The sequence below is a fragment of the Perca flavescens genome, chromosome 1 (assembly GCF_004354835.1).
Source record: "Perca flavescens isolate YP-PL-M2 chromosome 1, PFLA_1.0, whole genome shotgun sequence".
Taxonomy (NCBI): domain Eukaryota; kingdom Metazoa; phylum Chordata; class Actinopteri; order Perciformes; family Percidae; genus Perca; species Perca flavescens.
In genome coordinates this window covers 21,349,987-21,366,039 of record NC_041331.1, presented here as the reverse complement: position 1 = coordinate 21,366,039, position 16,053 = coordinate 21,349,987, and the positions used below count along the sequence as shown (strand labels likewise).

The following is a 16,053-nucleotide window of genomic DNA, read 5'->3' as shown; positions in this document are numbered from 1 at the left end:
TGCCTAATCCTGCTTAAAAAAAAATAGATTATTGTTGAAAGACTCTGATATTGATCCAAAAAATTTGTTTAACACTTATGGCCTCATTAATTCCACGAGGGGGGAGTGTGTTGGGACTGAAATGTAAGAGTAGGCAGCTCATTTCTCTTTCTACAGCAGCACAGGGTTTTTCCCCTGGACTCTCAGCTGATGGCTCATTAATCTATTATAGAGGAGGTCCCCTACGCAAGCAGCCTGCACCAGTGGAGGACTCCTGATGCTTCGTCCTTTTAAGCCCAACTCTTTTACTTGACCATGAGAATTAACGAGTTGAGAAGGGTTCTTGAAAGCATGATAACAAAGAAAAACCTAAACCTAAAGAAATGCGGATTATTATTGTTGCTTGAAAGCATGTAGCAAAGTTTGAAACCTCTATTAAAACTCTATTAAATTAAATGGATCGCTGTAGTTTAGGAGTTTCAAGTTCTGCCAATTCCACCTTCCATCAGTGTGCAGCTCTGTGCGCCTTTCAGCTCAGTGTCGTGGTTTGAAGGACTGTCCAGTTGAGTCCCTCCAGCTCTCACTGACCTCCCCAAATAAAACTAGTAAGTCACGGCAAACTCTCAACCTGCATTTGGTGGACAATAAAATAATAAATAAACAATTGAAAAAGACTGGGATTAGCATTTATACCGGATTATCGTGAACTAAATTATATGGAACACCCCTACTCTATGTGGCTATATGGTCCCCCAACAGGAGAAGAAAGATGAGTGATCAGATGATCATACAGGTTGACAACCTTTTTCACGATGAAAATGAGATAAAACCCCAATAAAAAGAAACCATTGAAAATAAGAACTAAAATGTATAGCTCGGTCAACCATCTAAATCTTCCTCTAGAGTCTAGATGTTCGGTAAATAAATATTACTACATTATGCAACGTTTAAGCCTCTTCTTTCGAGCTAAACCCAGACAATTAAATGTATTTTAGTGAACAAGCGAGCGAATCCAGCATCTGAATGACTTGCTGCTCTGTAGAGATAGCTGTGGTAATGATAGGTGAGTAGGAATGACAGAGAGAGCGGTTCTGCCAGAGTTTGGAAATGACAGCTGGATTTACTGAGGAGAATCGGTCTGTTATATTACTGCAGAGCACAGTGACATGAACACTGTGTGTGTGAACAAGTAAACAATGCCTTTACAACTAACCTTGCTTTAGAAGAGAACACTTGCAACCATGGTAACTGTACACAACAAAGATGGTGACAGCTGTAGCCTCAAAATGCTTCGAAAACATAAAAATGAAATCCTCTGCCATCCCAAAAACTGTCAAAACCAACAAAAGCATTTCCAATTTTGTAACGTTTTGTCCATGGGTGTGCTGTTTCACTGGCTTTCTGTGTGCTCAATATGTTTTCAAAAATGAATTTACTAGTTAATCAAAACAAAATCCTGCCTTTCTCATTTCCTTTTCGCTAAAGTATTTTCCACAATGGAGTACATCAAAAATGACATATAAATGAAAATGTGATCTTAGTTTTACATTTTAAAATGCACAAGCCATCTCCAACAATCACATTAAATCTATTGTCCTACAGTCACCCTTCAGCTAACTAAAACCAGTAGCAGTAATGTGTGTGCTGTGTATTTTAGTGTCAGCTGCTCCTTTTTCCCCTGCCAAAGACTCAAACATGCAGTGCAAACATGCATGTTCATCCTCTTTGTCTTGTTGAGAGAAAAGTTATTGTCCATTTTGCAGCACTTGTCCAAACTACTTTTAACAAGACTAAGGCTGCATTCACACAGCACCTAGTGGCGCCGTCGGATTCGCTGCAAGTTGTGAGGCGGTGGGAGTGTCACTTAAATAGCCCATTTGTGTGACGTCCTGTTGTGTTCCTTTAATCCGCCCAATGTAGCAAAAGTACACTTTATATTCACAATTAATGTTTTCCTCAGAACATTTTTATCTCAACATTTCCGACACTGCACATGAAGGGAGCTTCATTTCATGGAGAAAGAGAGAAATAAGTCTAAACAACTGTGCTTTGCGCAGGAGCTTGTTGCCGAAAATTTTTATGGTTTACTGTACGGGATGCTCACACCGCCTCAAAACGAACTGGCAAGTCTGATTGCCAATTACATGATTGGCCACCGCAGGGTGACGATGTTTTCTCTAAAAGTTGAATCTGTCTCAACTTTTCGCCACAAGCCTCTGCTATATCTTTTCTGGCACTCCCCTGCGGCCCCCACCGCCTCAGTCTAAACGCCCCATTAAAAGTGAATGGAAAACTTGTGTTTTTGCCAGACAGCAGGAGGACCGCCTGACGCTATGTGAAACTGGTCTATAAGATATTCTATATAAATAAGTATAAGAAAGATAGTCGAGCAGCTCTGTGAGGCTGTACTTAGGCACTGCAGTGATGTGAGCAAAATTCTAAAGTCAGCATGCTAACATGCTCACATCCAACAAATGTCGCAACATCTCACTCAAAATCCCAAATATCTCCCCATGGAGGCACTAGAACAAAAAGTCAGAGGATCACGAAAGTCATTACGATAAATCGTCTGGGAACCATAAATCTCTGTAAAGTTGTGTGCCAATTAGTCTTGCATTGCCAGACCTATCTCCACAGCGCTGGTGTATGGTCTGGCTACACTGCCTATTTATTCTGGGATAGGGTGAAAAAACACTCCAGCTTGTTTGTATTTCTTTGAACCAATCACAACCGTAGTGGGCAGTACTAAGCCCAGATAGCAAAGGGAAGGGGCAACCGGCGCATGAAAAACCAGCCGGTTGTCAGACTTTATCCCAGCAATGTAAATCCGTCGAGCCAGACTATGAGCCAATCAATCTGATTGATGTTGAGATATTTCACAGGATAAGCAAAAACCTTTAACTGCTGGTGGCGCTAAATGAAAAGTTGAGGGATCCTCAAAATCATTAGGAATCATCCTGAAGGGAACATGAATGTCTGTACAAAATGTCTTGGCAATCCATTTAATAGTTGTTGAAATAATTCAGTCAGGACCAAAGTGATGGACCAACTGATTGACATTATCATCCCTAGAGCCACGTAGCTAGCGTGGCTATAAATCATTCCCCACCTTACGTTTAAAGTCCTGTTCCAGTATGCTGCTTTCTACAAAAGCCCATCAAACAAATAAAGAAAACTGTCTCAAAGAAGCCATCGCATGGGAACTTTAAGTTAATTGGTGGTGAGCTGTGTACTTCCTTGTTAAGTAAACGTACAGTATGTTTTCAATGAAGAAATATGGCAAAATACAGGACACTGAAAGGCTCCATTTACACACTTTGGTTTGACTGCAGTATTTTCTCTGTCACCCATCATCGAACTCAATTCATACATACACTGCTTCAGCTGACAAGATCAATTACATTTTGGTGATTTTTATATTAGCCATTCAATGATAGAATGATTTCAGTGGACACTTGTCTGATGTCAGGTTTTCCTCCTCACAGCAACTGATCTGTTAATGACACCATCACTTAACCACCACAAATTTGACTGCTTAAATGACAGCTCTGTCAGAGAGTCATGTCAGAACCCGACTGAGACTGACAGAGCATGAGGCTGTCTCTACAGAGTTATAATTTAGCTATATGAATGTGTAATATGGCAATGTGTCAGCAGCCTAATAAGGTTGTAAAGTTGCTGTGGTTATGGAACCAGTGAAACAGCAACATTACATTTGTGTCATCATATACTGTAAATAAATGAATTAGCAGACATCTGCAGTAAAGCAACATTTAAAACACAACTTCTGAATGTAATGTAATGTAACCATGCAACATTTCCACAGAACATCACAGTGAGGTCTACAGCATGTACTGGACAAAAAAACAAAATATATCTAACTGTTTTTAATAGCATCTGATTGGCAAGCTGTCTTATGACAGTTGACAGCGGCAGCGGAGGAGTTTAGAGGTGCTAAAGTTCAGGCAGGAGCGACGCAGCACCCTGTGTCCTGCCAACAGCCTTACAGTAGCGCAGTTCCTGACTAAGTTGTTGACCCATGGCCCCCACCTGTCTTGACCATGCACTTCCCCTCTTATGCTGCCTGCCACACCAGAAGGCTTTTGACTCATGCCCATCTGTCCTGGTGGTACATACATTAAGTAAAAGCCAAGCTGCTGGCTCACTGTCCAATTCATGTGTGTCTTTATAACAGCAACTTGTTATATAGAGTGTGAACAGAATTTTTACCTTAGCAACAAACATCTCTGTTAAGGGAATAACTATCAGTAAAGAGGTTTGAATTGTTATCTTCAGATTTCAATGAGATACCTTTGAGGTGTTTTGATGCACACATTTTAAAAAGAATTTCTTAACACATGTGTTATTTAATTTTGAATCCAATTAAAAACCAAATAATGTATTTGTTACTAAACTAAAACAACAGACCTGCAATACATTTAACAATGTGCATTGCTATTGATGCTGTCAGGGAGGTGTTGATTCAGCTCATCAGTCATTTATGAGACTGTAGTTAGTGGTGGTGTTGTATCAAAGTGTATGACATTGATAGGTGTTTCAAATGTTCTGACACACATTAGAGGGACATGATATAAGAAACACCTCTCAGCATGAGTTTGCATGCACCACAGCAACCAAGGCAGACTGTATAACAATGCCTGAAAATACAAATACGATCTAATCACTTGCTATTATCAGTGAGGGCAGTCAGTCCTTGAGATTCAATTTAGACACGCATCAAATTTGCCTACAGTCCGAACACATTCTAGGAGCTTTTTAATGTGGAAATACATCAGTGGGTGAATACATTCTATTGACAATGCTGGCTATAAGAAAGAGGTAAAATGACACAATTGCTTTTGGTTGAATACTTTTACACAGCACTCATTTTGTCTGAATGAGTCTTTGACTTATGAAAAAATAACATTTAGAGAAACAGACATTACCTACCTTTCTTTCAAAAAGCTTGCAAAAATAACAAAGATGCAAACGTACCTGCCCTGGCTTGATGTCTAAGTAATGAAGCACCTCTTTAAGCATCACAGGCGTGTGAGGAGGCTTTTCGGCTGATACAGAGGACAGTTCTTCAGATCTGTCCAGGGGACCAGGACCAGAAGATGCACAAACTGTAGAAGAGTGCAGGCTTAACTTCCATGACCTCCATGCTCCCCAAACAGCCAGATTTGTTTTCCGTAATATTGGGTTGGAGCGCACACACATGTGAAAAGTCATACTTAGGCCTATAATGATCTATGGAGAAAACAAGAACAGAATCATGTCATGATAAAAGCAGAAATATAGTGCAACTATAGAGAAACCAAGTGTTTAAGCCAATTAAGAGCAGCAGGGTTTGTAATACTATTGAATACGGGTGAGTATTTTAAAAGTAAAAGTAAGATGGTGATGGAGTTATGGACTTCAAGTGGTGACTACTGATTTGAAAATAACTGACCAAGTTTTTGTAGAAACTATGTTAATACTTGGAATAGTTATCAAGTATAATAATTTGTAACACAAATATTAGAGCCTACGTCACAACAGCAACATTGACAAATATCTTATGGTGCAGACAAAGTAGCGTTGATATTTCCAGACAGGAAATCTGAATTTATAGCTGACTTAAGCAGCTGGTATCCAACCAAAAAAAGAGAGCATCACAGTTTTAACATTTCAAGCCATTTGAGATCACTCTGAAGGTTGAATTCTTCCAACAGCACACATCGGTGGCACATACACTGTAGCACCACCACAGCCAAGTGCATCTTCGGCTACTTAGTTCAACATTTTGGCATTCTACATAAACAATACTGCACGCAGTGAGCCACATGGTTCAAAAGGTATTCAGGTGTTTGTAGAAACAAGAATTAGAGCTCAGTTAGTGATGCATGAGTCTAATGTATGGAGTTATATTCCTATCTTTATTCAAGAGCGCATTCTTTCAATTTGAGAGCATTTCTCACTGATATTACGTTCAGATTTTGTAATAATTTCCCTCAAAACCTTGCTTTCACACTCAAATGGTCATGCTCGCGCTTGGATTTCAAAGAAGGTTCAAAGCTGAGAGCAGGAAATCTGTCCACAAAACAACATATCTGAGTCCGAGCACAAAGTTTGAGCACAAGCAGAGCAAATCCAAGCGCGAGCATGACCATTTGAGTGTGAGAGCAAGGTTTTGAGGGAAATTATTACAAAATCTGAACGTAATATCAGTGAGAAATGCTCTCAAATTGAAAGAATGCGCTCTTGAATAAAGATAGGAATATAACTCCATACTAATGAGGAATTCAACAAGTTTGCGTATGGCATTGGTGAACGCAAACCAAATGTTCAATGGTAGCAAATAATTACACAGTATTTAAAGAGATGGCAATAAAATATTGAGTGACAATGCATGATTGCTGTCAGATTGTGGGCCATACCTGCTGTATCTTTAGGGGAATCAAAATCAACTTTTTATACACATTATTATTATCACATTACTGGTGTGTGCATCTAGATGCAAATCAAAAATATTTCATGTCTGGTAAGGTAAGATATCCTTTAACAGAAGAGCATAGAAGAGAATAAAGGATTGACTGTTTTGAGCATGCTGTACATTTATTATCACTTATGAATAATTTTCTAAATATTTTTATCCAGGCCATCATCACAAATTAATAGTACCTTTGTCTCATTGTACATATTGGTTTATTAAACAGCCCGTCCCATGTGTTGTTTCCTCTCCAGTACCATCAATTGGGTGAAAGGTAGGGAATAATTATAAGGATAATAGGGATGCTATTATTTAATTTAAGGAGGAGGTATTTATTCAAAGGTCCATTATTTTAACCACGCCCCACCTCTAGACATTAACTAGGGGATGGTAAAAGGTCACAATAGCATAACTTTACAAAACGTGGATGTTGATAGCTGTTAACAATTTTGTTTAATTCAACCAAACGTGAAATCAAGTTTACATTGCTATTTTGTTGAACAGTTAACGTTGCCACACAAAAGCACAGTTTTTGTGTGAAGCAGGTTAGCTTAATGTTAACTATCTTGCTAAAAACACCAGAGCTAACGTGGAGAAAACGTGCATGAGTGGAGGTACACATGCACACTCTAACAGTATTAAATATGTGTTTGGCGTAGCTATATCTTGGTAGTGTTATGCAACCTTAAGTACATTATTCGTTGCTCTTTCTCACGTGTGTGAGGGTGTGACGTTAAATAGCTGTAACGTTATATCAGGAGTGGCTTTGCGTTTTACACCTGACGATAGAGCGATGCAATACATATTGTTGCTATGCTACAGCAATTAGCTACAGGAACTGTCGAACATGTTCAAGAATAAGGACATTCAGTTACATTTAAAAATGTTTAACTAAGGTGAGCAGCGACGGAGAAAGTTGCCTTCACCTCAAGAAGTAAACAGTAGCTTACCGTAGGCCAAATTTTACTCGATGCCTGCTCTGGTTGGGTTGTTTAGGTTTAAGCAAAAGGATTGGTTAGGGTTAGGGTAAGAATGTCAGGGTAACCAATCAGAGGCAGAGAAAGGCACCGTAGGGCGGGACATGCCTGGGAAAAAAATTCTCGTTTACAGTAGTAGACCAGAGAGTAGCTCCGCCTTCAGCAGCAGCATGTCCGACGCGTCACTCCGGCACGCCCAATGACCAGCGACTCACATCCAATCTGCTGCGACAGAGGAAGAGGGCTTGTTTTTGAAAATATTGGCGCTATGACCGGCTATCTAGCTAGCTTTCCTAACGAATTTGTTATTCCAATACGAGCTACTTGTGTCTCATTAGAAAACGTTACCGTGGTAAAATAAAAGATAACCGTCACTGACATAAGGTAAGACATAATCGCACACCGTGCATTCGACATAAACAAAACAGCTCTAACCTAACGTTACCGTTGGAAGTTGTGCGAGAGCTGACGTTAGCTAGCAGGAGCCAACACCTGCAAAGTTAACGTTAATAGGCTGGCTTTTAATTGTTTCGTATTATCTGTGCTTTAATTCCAATTGTTAGCTATGTTAACATGTTTAGTAGCATTTAACTTACAGTAACAATACTATCTCGTATCTTTTACCGTGACTTGTTTTTAAGTTGAGATAAGTTTCTAGTCATTAGCTAACTGTTAGACAACGTTCGAATTTAATGTTAACGTTAACATTATTATCCCTTTATTAAGTCTCATTGTGTCAATGTAACGCTACCGGTAGATTTAACGATAACGTTAGCTAGCTACATCTTGGATTTTAATAAGGGAGAAACTGCCACCTAACGTTAGATTCGTTAGTCCATTAGTTGCTTTGTAATGCGTAGCAATGGCGCATGATAATACTATTGTTACATGTGCAATGATAGGCAGTGTGCATAAAGGTAACGTTAATGCTAGTAATGTTAGCGTTACACATACGCACTGCACACCCAGTCTTAAATAACATCAGTGTGAATTTGCACATGTAAAGTTAAAGTTATACTCTTAAAGTTTATTAGGAAACGTAATTTCTGGCTAAACTCATTGTATTTATACAACAGATAGAACCCTATTTATATCAATGAGGACGGGCTAAATATTAGATCATTTTAGATAGAAATTGTTTTACTTCACAGTTAGTTACAAAGCAATGAAATTCCACAGCACTGCAAACAACAACCTCCAAAATGACCATCATTTTGAATCAAGACCTCTCTAAAACATTTTTTAACAAAACTAAACGATTCAACCTTCAGTAGAGTATTATTTATTGGATGGCTCCCAGCCCTCATACAGGACATCCATCGTTTAACTATATTGAAATCACGCTCTATACCACCTGTACCATCCAAGTTTTGCATACCTGGTTATGTGGAAAAATTAGATCCACTCTGATTAGCAAGCATATTAATTATTAAGTCGCTGAGGATAAGTTTTATGGCCTTCTGTCCACGTTTCTTTCTCAATTTGTGTGATTTATTGATCTTAAAATGTATAATTAACCTGGTGTTTGCAATGTAGAAAATGTAGTTAACCCTTTGTTTTTTGTTTTGCAGCAACACTTAAGTCACAGCAGCGGGACCACAATGGCAAGTGACGTGTGCAGCCACGTTAAAGTGGTTGTTCGGGTGAGGCCAACCAGCGAGAGTGAGAAACTTGAAAACAGAAATGTGGTCCAGGTTGTTGATAACCACATGCTCATATTTGACCCCAAGGAAGAGGACATATCATGTTTTGGGTCACAAAGAGTACGAAGAAGAAATATCAACAAGAGGGCTAATAAAGACCTTAAGTTTGTATTTGACCATGTCTTCGGCGAGAACTCTACTCAAGTTGACATCTTTGAGAGCACCACTAAAGGAGTGTTGGACGGTTTGATGAATGGATTTAACTGCACAGGTAACAAATGCATATGTACAAGCTTTGTGTTAACGTATTGGCATCCCCAAATGGCAAAAAAGAACAACTGAACCTCCATAGCTGTGGACATAGTTATTGCTCAGACTATGAGTGCATCTGTGGTTGTATCAATGGTTGTACGGATTTGGTTATGGCAGCTGTTTTGTGACTACTCTTTACTGTTTAACATTAGCCAAGAAAGCATTGTTCAGCTACACAGGATTTGAACTTGCAAGAACCTCAAGAATACAGTAGCTTTACTACAACGCTCAGCCAGCACAATCATGTCGGTTCACTGCACGAAAGCAACCCCTGCGTGTAGTCAGTGTTACAGCCCTTAAAAACTAATGTGTGACAGCCATAATCGTACCAAAACACAGCCATGGCTACAACCACAATTACAACAGTCAAAACTATATCCATCCCATGGCTACGTGGTATGGCATGAGTGTTGTCTTTTCCTGGTTTTAAAGGCTGCATTCTAGTAAAGTTATGTCATTTTCTGAATTTACCAGACTGTTGTAACTGTTGTATTATTTGCCTTTACCCACTTAGTCATTATATCCACATTATAGATGATTATTTATCAAAAAATCTCATTGTGTAAATATTTAGTGAAAGCACCAATAGTCAACACTACAATATTGTTAAGGTATCAATATCGAGGTATTTGGTCAAAAAATATCGTGATATTTGATTTTCTCCATATCACCCAGCCCTACTCACAGCCACAGACTGTCAGACACGGCAGCAGTTGGTTATAATAATACAGTGTAGAGAGGTTGCCAGCTTGCCAACCGTGGTCAGAAAGCACAGGGGAGACACTTTGTTTCTCCGTCTCCACTGCTGCAGTCGGTACTTATTCTGAAGCTAATCCCTGTCACTCTCTCACTCGCTCTACCACATACTCCCCACACATACTGGCAGCTCTGCTATTCCCTTAAAGAGAAATGCGACACAGCACATATATAAATCCTCACAACGGCATAGGCCACTCATGTAGGCGTACATAGGCACTGTGTAGAGTCTGCGTATAACCATAAATCCGCCTTAAGTCAGCCACAGCTGAGGGTGCCCATACTCGTGCTGTTGTCAGAACCAGGGGCAGTTTATCTAATAAATAGACTGTTTCATAATACAGCTCACCTTCCTCTATGGATTTGAAGGGATGCAAAATGTATTGCAAAATATATGCAAAAGTATTGTGAGGGAAAGCCAAAGTAATCAGTAAATAAAGTCCCACTATAACTCTTTGGGGCTATGAATACAATTACCTAATCTGCTGTTGTAGTAAACTTTTGGGGTTTTTGACCGTCTCTCTTTAACCCCAGCATGACCAAATACTGTAGTTCAAATGCGGTTATGAGCCACACCAGCACAACTTTAGAGCCGTGTTTTTAATTAATAATTTTTTCTCAAGATGGCTTGCTGACTCATACTGCCGTATCATTAATTGAAACTTCTGGCTGCTGTTAATTTACTCCAGGGTTCACTCTCTGGTCACTAGCTCACAATGCTTTGCAGTGCCAGTGTTTTAAATCAGCACAAATGGGAAATTTCGACAGCTAGTGTACCCGCTGTAAACAGGGCCTGAAACAAATTTGGCTTTAGAGAGTCATCTTTGATCCATTGAAAGATGCCTGGATCAGCTGAACAATATTCATCCTGCTGAACAATATTTACTTAGTTGACAGTTTATTAGGTACACCTATGTAGTAGCTGTAGATGTGGTGCTGTTGAACTGTATTGCATTATGCAGAAAGGTGTTTCTGTCATTTAGCCTAAACTCATTGATAGAGCTGCAAACATCAATCGATTAGTTGTCAACCATTAAAGTTAGAAATTCTCTAAATTCCAGCTTCTTAGATGTGAATATTTTCTGGTTTCTTTACTCTATGACAGTAAACTGAATAACCAAGACATCTGAGGATGTCATTCTGGGCTTTAGATAGATAGATAGATAGATAGATAGATAGATAGATAGATAGATAGATCACAATTGAACAACAAGAACTTTAGAATTGTATTTGGTTCAATTATGTGAGTTTAAAGCTTTTCATTTGGTGTTGGTGGTGACAGTATTACGTACTGCAGGCCCACTTTCAAATATAGGCTGATTATAACATCCAAATTTTTATCAGGCACCTGCGCCAGTCTTTTCACAATGAGCACAGCGTTTTAAAATATAACATGTTTGATGCTTCCATTTTTCACATTACAGTTTGTGGTTTTGCTCCATCCAAAGTAGTATGATGTTGTAGCTGTTGCGATAAGCATTGTTATTTTATTTATTATATATATTATTTCAATTGCAGTGTTCGCGTATGGTGCTACTGGAGCCGGCAAGACACATACTATGCTAGGCTCGCAAAATGACCCTGGGGTCATGTACCGCACCATGACAGAGCTGTTCAAACGCATGGATGATGCCAAGGAGGAGAAAGAGTTTGCTGTTGCATTCTCATATCTTGAGGTGAATATTTGAATCTTTATTGTTTTTCTCTTTGTTTTGTTCATGTTCATGTATTTGTTAAGGACATGTTAAAGGTCCCATGACATGGTGCTCTTTGGATGCTTTTATATAGGCCTTAGTGGTCCCCTAATACTGTATCTGAAGTCTCTTTCCCATAATTCAGCCTTGGTGCAGAATTACAGCTACTAGAGCCAGTCCCACAATGAGCTTTCCTTAGTATGTGCCATTTCTGTGTATGTACTGAGGAGGGGGGGGGGCAAGGTGGATGCCTCTCTCTCATGGGTGGGCCAAAGTCTCTGGGCGGGCAAAGCAGAGAAAGGGGAGGTAACCTTGCTCCTTATGACCTCATAAGGAGAAGATTCCAGATCGGCCCATCTGAGCTTTCATTTTCTCAAAGGCAGAGCAGGATACCCAGGGCTCGGTTTACACCTATCACCATTTCTAGCCACTGGGGGACCATAGGCAGGCTGGGGGAACGCATATTAATGTTAAAAAATCTCAAAGTGACATTTTCATGCCATGGGACCTTTAATCTTTTGTGTCAAAGTTGTTCTCATACTTTGACTCCTATCCCTTACAGAGCCTTAACCTTTTCATACATTATTTTGATGAATTTGCTAGGGCTGCTCCCTCTTAGTCGTTTAGTCGACTAATCGGTCGTTTTGGTCTTAGTCAACTTAGATTTCTTTAGTCGATTAGTCATGTTTTATGCTTTTTTCATGCTGAATGACTTATTTCCAAGAAACGTACGAGCACATCTCTGGTAAACACAAGAATTAAAGTGGTGCTTTTGCATGACTCTTTGCGGAGAAACTCAGATTTACAGATCTGTCGATTAAATCAACTAATCGATTAGTCGATACAACTGAATGATTGTTAGTCGACTAAGAATTTCTTTAATCGAGCACAGCCCTAGAATTTGCAGCTGTTTGCAGTTATATTTGTTGTTTTTTTTGTTTACAGGTTTACAATGAACAGATCAGAGACTTGTTGGCTAATGCAGGCCCCCTTGCAGTCAGAGAGGACAGCTCTAAAGGAGTGGTTGTTCAGGGCCTCACACTGCATCAGGTTAGTAGCAACATGCATCATAGAGCCTATTTAAGGTAAAGACTGGTGTCATTGCAATATCAATTTATTACAGCCTAATTTAGATTTCCCTCAGTCATAATGTAATGCTTTTAATTAGAAAATCATATTTTCCAAGTCTGGAGATGTTATACAAGAGTAGATAACAAAAAATGGGTTCCCCTGCAGCCATTGATATTTAAAAAAAATCTACTTCTGGTTTTAAGACATTATTAAAAGATAGTGTGGAGGTAAGAGATAGCCCTCAAAACAGTTGCCTCTAACTATGACAAGTGTAAATGTTAAAATTCAGGGACATTTTTCTCTGTAGCAGCTTCCTCTCTCTCAATAAGTGGAGGTAGGGTGGAAGAAAACATTTTGAATGAAACTTAAACTTTGTAACTGAGAAAATGCTCAAATCTGCCAACAAATAAAGCTTTTATTAAACATACTGTCCATATATTGTTATTATTTTATAAAACTGGGCACTGTATACAAACATTATAATGTTGAGTAATGTTAATGTTGTTCTGTTGCTGTGGTTTGCAAATATACTGTGATGGTTCCAAATGGGGCCTTTTACTGGGTCACACACCATCTATGACTTTTCATTTTTCTTTACAGCCCAAATCTGCAGAGCACATTCTTGAGGCTTTGGATTCTGGCAATCGCAACAGGACACAGCACCCCACTGACATGAATGCCACCTCTTCCCGGTCCCATGCTGTATTTCAGGTATTTCAAACCAGTGTTCAAGAAATTTCAAGACATACATAGGCTCTAGCATGATGTCATAACATAAGAACATAAAAAGACAATAATTCACAAAAGAAGAAATGCAAAATACAAAAGCATACGGTTCCCACGCCTTAATTTCAAATGGGCAGTTACTAAGATAATAAGTATTTGAAGTATCTTGTTTCACTATGAACATCTAACAATTCATTTGCTTCTTGATACTCTTAAATTGAAAGTTGTGTATTCTTTTTTTCAGATATTTTTAAGACAGCAGGACAAAATCGCCAGCCTCAATCCTAATGTCTGTGTCGCCAAAATGAGCCTGATTGATCTGGCAGGCTCGGAGAGAGCCAGCGCCACAAACGCCAAAGGGGCACGTTTGCGGGAAGGTGCTAACATTAATCGCTCACTCCTTGCCCTAGGAAATGTTATCAATGCTCTTGCTGACCCAAAGGTAAAGGCATACCCTACATATACTGTATATAACATACAAAGGGTTGAAAAAATACACTAACACCACATGAAGAGGTACTTTTATTTTTAGTGATTAAATCACAGTCACCATAAATACAGATTCACAGCATTGTAAAAAGTTGGTTCCCTGATTTCTGGTGCATTTCCCATGCATTTATGCAAAATAAGGGGAGTAAAATAAGAAAGTGTACACAATGAAATTATCCAGAGTAATATTTATTCATATTTTTGTGAATGGTGATTATATCCATGTAATTTTAATGAATGCTCTGGTCATAAAATAGTCAAGGGATGTATGGCAACATTTTACAGGACCAATCTATGTTGCAAACACTGTTCACATTTTTCAAGATCATTATGCCCCAGTACCAGCGTGCCTACTCGTTCCTTGAAATACTTTAATTTTCTTGTGGACTCGTTCTAGTAATACAGAAATCAGGGAAAAGGAGAAACTGGAAAATATGGTCTTCTTTCAAACATTTTTGGTTTTGCTGGGAGCAGTCTGTCAGATGTCTCAGTGACAGCTGGAAGTTAAGATTAGGGATCTGTTCTCAAAAGAGTTCACATTCAAACGGTGTTGTGTGCTTGGTGTTGTTTTCTCACTCACGCAACTCAGAATGCACCGAAGACGCCTCTTGGTTAGCGAAGACAGCTGCGCACAGCAGCATCTGTCAGACTGTAGAAACTGAACAAAGTGTTTGGTTAGCTTGGTAACAAATAATATACTACTGTGTTGTGATTCACTGCCTAAAAAATGTTTAGAATAATGATTTATTTAGAAACTTTTGAAATAATGTTACATGGCTTTACAAATAAGGTAAAAATCAAGCAAGATTCAACAGTTTAAACCAATAAAAGTAATAAAATACACACCAACATTAAACAAATTAACAAGTAACCCGACTTCAAAAGAAAATGGCAAAGAGAAAAACACAAGATACAGTCCGTTTGTATATAATTTAGATATAGTGGAATTTTAGGTTCTGAGTAATCTGTACTGCTATATTGTATAGTTTGGATGTGTCATTACTAGGTATTCTCTATCACCAACTACAGATGTTAATGCCATGTTTACAGACAATTTGACAAAGAATTCACACACATTCACAACACGTTTTAAAATGTATTCCATGTAGATTTGTCCAGACAGTTCATTGCAGGCAGTGTACAAATATAGTGAATGTGCAGAGGTTTTTTTAAATTATGTTTTCTATTTAGAATTGTTTTTATGCTTTTATTTGGTCAGCAAATCGTAGTGCATATGGAAATTTTGCATCACGTTCTTAAGATTATGATGGCTATAGGTATATGAAGTTCAGCACTAGCCTCCGAAACTGAGAGCCGGTGAAGTGGAGAGTCAACTGAGTATTATTTCATTCCAGTTGCATACATTAACCTGTCAAGCAGTCTTCTCATTTTACACACCAGTCTCAAGGAACATAAGCAGGCCACATGCATTTAGAAAATGCTCTGCAAATGTACCACGGCCATGTTGAAATGTGATCCTTCTTTAACGGGTTACTTTATTCTAGCGTTAAAACTGTTGAGTTAGTATTATACCCTGCCCTGTTGCAGTCATGGTCTCATATTTTTATCTACTCAACCTACAACGCCCACCACAAGTCCCCACTCCTTCCCCGCCCTATCTCCATGGTTATTGGTGCTGCAGTGTTTACTGTTGGCAGACAAGGAATTCATGTTGCGACCATTGTTTACAGGAAAGAATGTCCCCACTTGTGTCTGGGCTGACATGCCATTCGTTTGAGTGAAGGAGAATGTCTGCTACTTCTGTTTGGGCTGTTCAGTATGTCATCCTTATGCTATGCCGCACAGAGGTTTTTGTTGTAAGTTGTTTGCCTTAGGCGATGTCCAAACCAATGCGAATACATTTGACGCAGCATCCTTTCTCTCCATTTTGGCCTTCCATTCACACAAGGCCAGTGTTTCTCATCCACCAAAAA

At 39.0% G+C, this 16,053-nt stretch overlaps 2 protein-coding genes across 4 annotated transcripts in view; one reads left to right on the top strand and one right to left on the bottom strand.

Annotated features, from left to right (window-relative positions):
* Positions 1-7,470, bottom strand: part of mettl15 (methyltransferase 15, mitochondrial 12S rRNA N4-cytidine) — a 64,633-nt gene extending 57,163 nt beyond the window's left edge. For both annotated transcript variants that reach the window (XM_028573067.1, XM_028573075.1), the window contains exons 1-2: positions 7,402-7,470; positions 4,975-5,229 (exon numbers count right to left, since the gene is read on the bottom strand). In XM_028573067.1, the coding sequence (XP_028428868.1) occupies positions 4,975-5,211 (237 nt within the window). In that variant the 5' untranslated portion in view covers positions 5,212-5,229; positions 7,402-7,470. The remainder of the gene's footprint in view (positions 1-4,974; positions 5,230-7,401) is intronic.
* kif18a (kinesin family member 18A) overlaps positions 7,416-16,053 on the top strand; it is a 36,518-nt gene continuing 27,880 nt past the window's right edge. Inside the window, exons 1-6 of one of the 2 annotated variants that reach the window (XM_028573053.1) lie at positions 7,416-7,812; positions 9,000-9,342; positions 11,658-11,815; positions 12,779-12,883; positions 13,505-13,615; positions 13,875-14,072. In XM_028573053.1, coding sequence (XP_028428854.1) covers positions 9,030-9,342; positions 11,658-11,815; positions 12,779-12,883; positions 13,505-13,615; positions 13,875-14,072 — 885 coding nt within the window. In that variant the 5' untranslated portion in view covers positions 7,416-7,812; positions 9,000-9,029. The remainder of the gene's footprint in view (positions 7,813-8,999; positions 9,343-11,657; positions 11,816-12,778; positions 12,884-13,504; positions 13,616-13,874; positions 14,073-16,053) is intronic. The other variant, XM_028573046.1, reaches the window with a different exon arrangement.